The sequence below is a fragment of the Leptonychotes weddellii genome, unplaced genomic scaffold (assembly GCF_054177405.1).
Source record: "Leptonychotes weddellii isolate Sample4059 unplaced genomic scaffold, ASM5417740v2 HiC_scaffold_51589, whole genome shotgun sequence".
In the NCBI taxonomy this organism is placed as follows: Eukaryota; Metazoa; Chordata; class Mammalia; order Carnivora; family Phocidae; genus Leptonychotes; species Leptonychotes weddellii.
Window position 1 is genome coordinate 1 of NW_028019144.1, and position 695 is coordinate 695.

Consider the following 695-nt stretch of genomic DNA (forward strand, 5'->3'; position numbering starts at 1 on the left):
TGCTCTGAAATCTGGCTGTCTTAGACCTCTGTTTCTCCTCTGTCACTGCCCCAAAGATGCTGGTGGACTTCCTCTCTGAGAAAAAGGCCATCTCCTACCAGGGCTGTATGGCCCAGATCTTCTTCTTCCACTTTCTGGGAGGCGCCATGGTCTTCTTCCTCTCGGTCATGGCCTATGACCGCCTTGTTGCCATCTCCCGGCCCCTCCACTATGTCACCATCATGAACAGTCAGCACTGCATGGGGCTGGTGGTGACAGCCTGGATGGTAGGTTTTGTGCATTCCATTGCCCAACTGGTTCTGATGCTCCCATTGCCTTTCTGTGGCCCCAACATCCTGGATAACTTCTACTATGATGTCCCACAAGTGCTGAGACTTGCCTGCACTGACATCTCCCTCCTGGAGTTTCTCATGATCTCCAACAGTGGAATGCTGGATGTCGTCTGGTTCTTTCTCCTCCTGGCCTCCTACTCAGTCATCCTGGTGATGCTGAGGTTCCACTCTGGGCAGGCGAGGAGGAAGGTGGCTTCCACCTGCACCACCCACATCATCGTCATGTCTATGGTTTTCATTCCAAGCATTTACCTCTATGCCCGGCCCTTCACCCCCTTCTCCATGGACAAGGCTGTGTCCATCAGCCACACGGTCATGACCCCCATGCTCAACCCCATGATCTACACCCTGAGGAACCAGGAG

General features: G+C 54.0%; 1 protein-coding gene across 1 annotated transcript; it reads left to right on the plus strand.

Annotated features, from left to right (window-relative positions):
• Positions 1 to 8: 8 nt before the first annotated feature.
• LOC102740847 (olfactory receptor 4D2-like) lies at positions 9 to 692 on the plus strand (the record flags this gene model as incomplete). The annotated part of the gene is made up of 1 exon (XM_081811029.1): positions 9 to 692. A coding segment is annotated over one exon (684 nt), but the record flags the coding sequence as incomplete, so codon positions are not given.
• Positions 693 to 695: the final 3 nt, after the last annotated feature.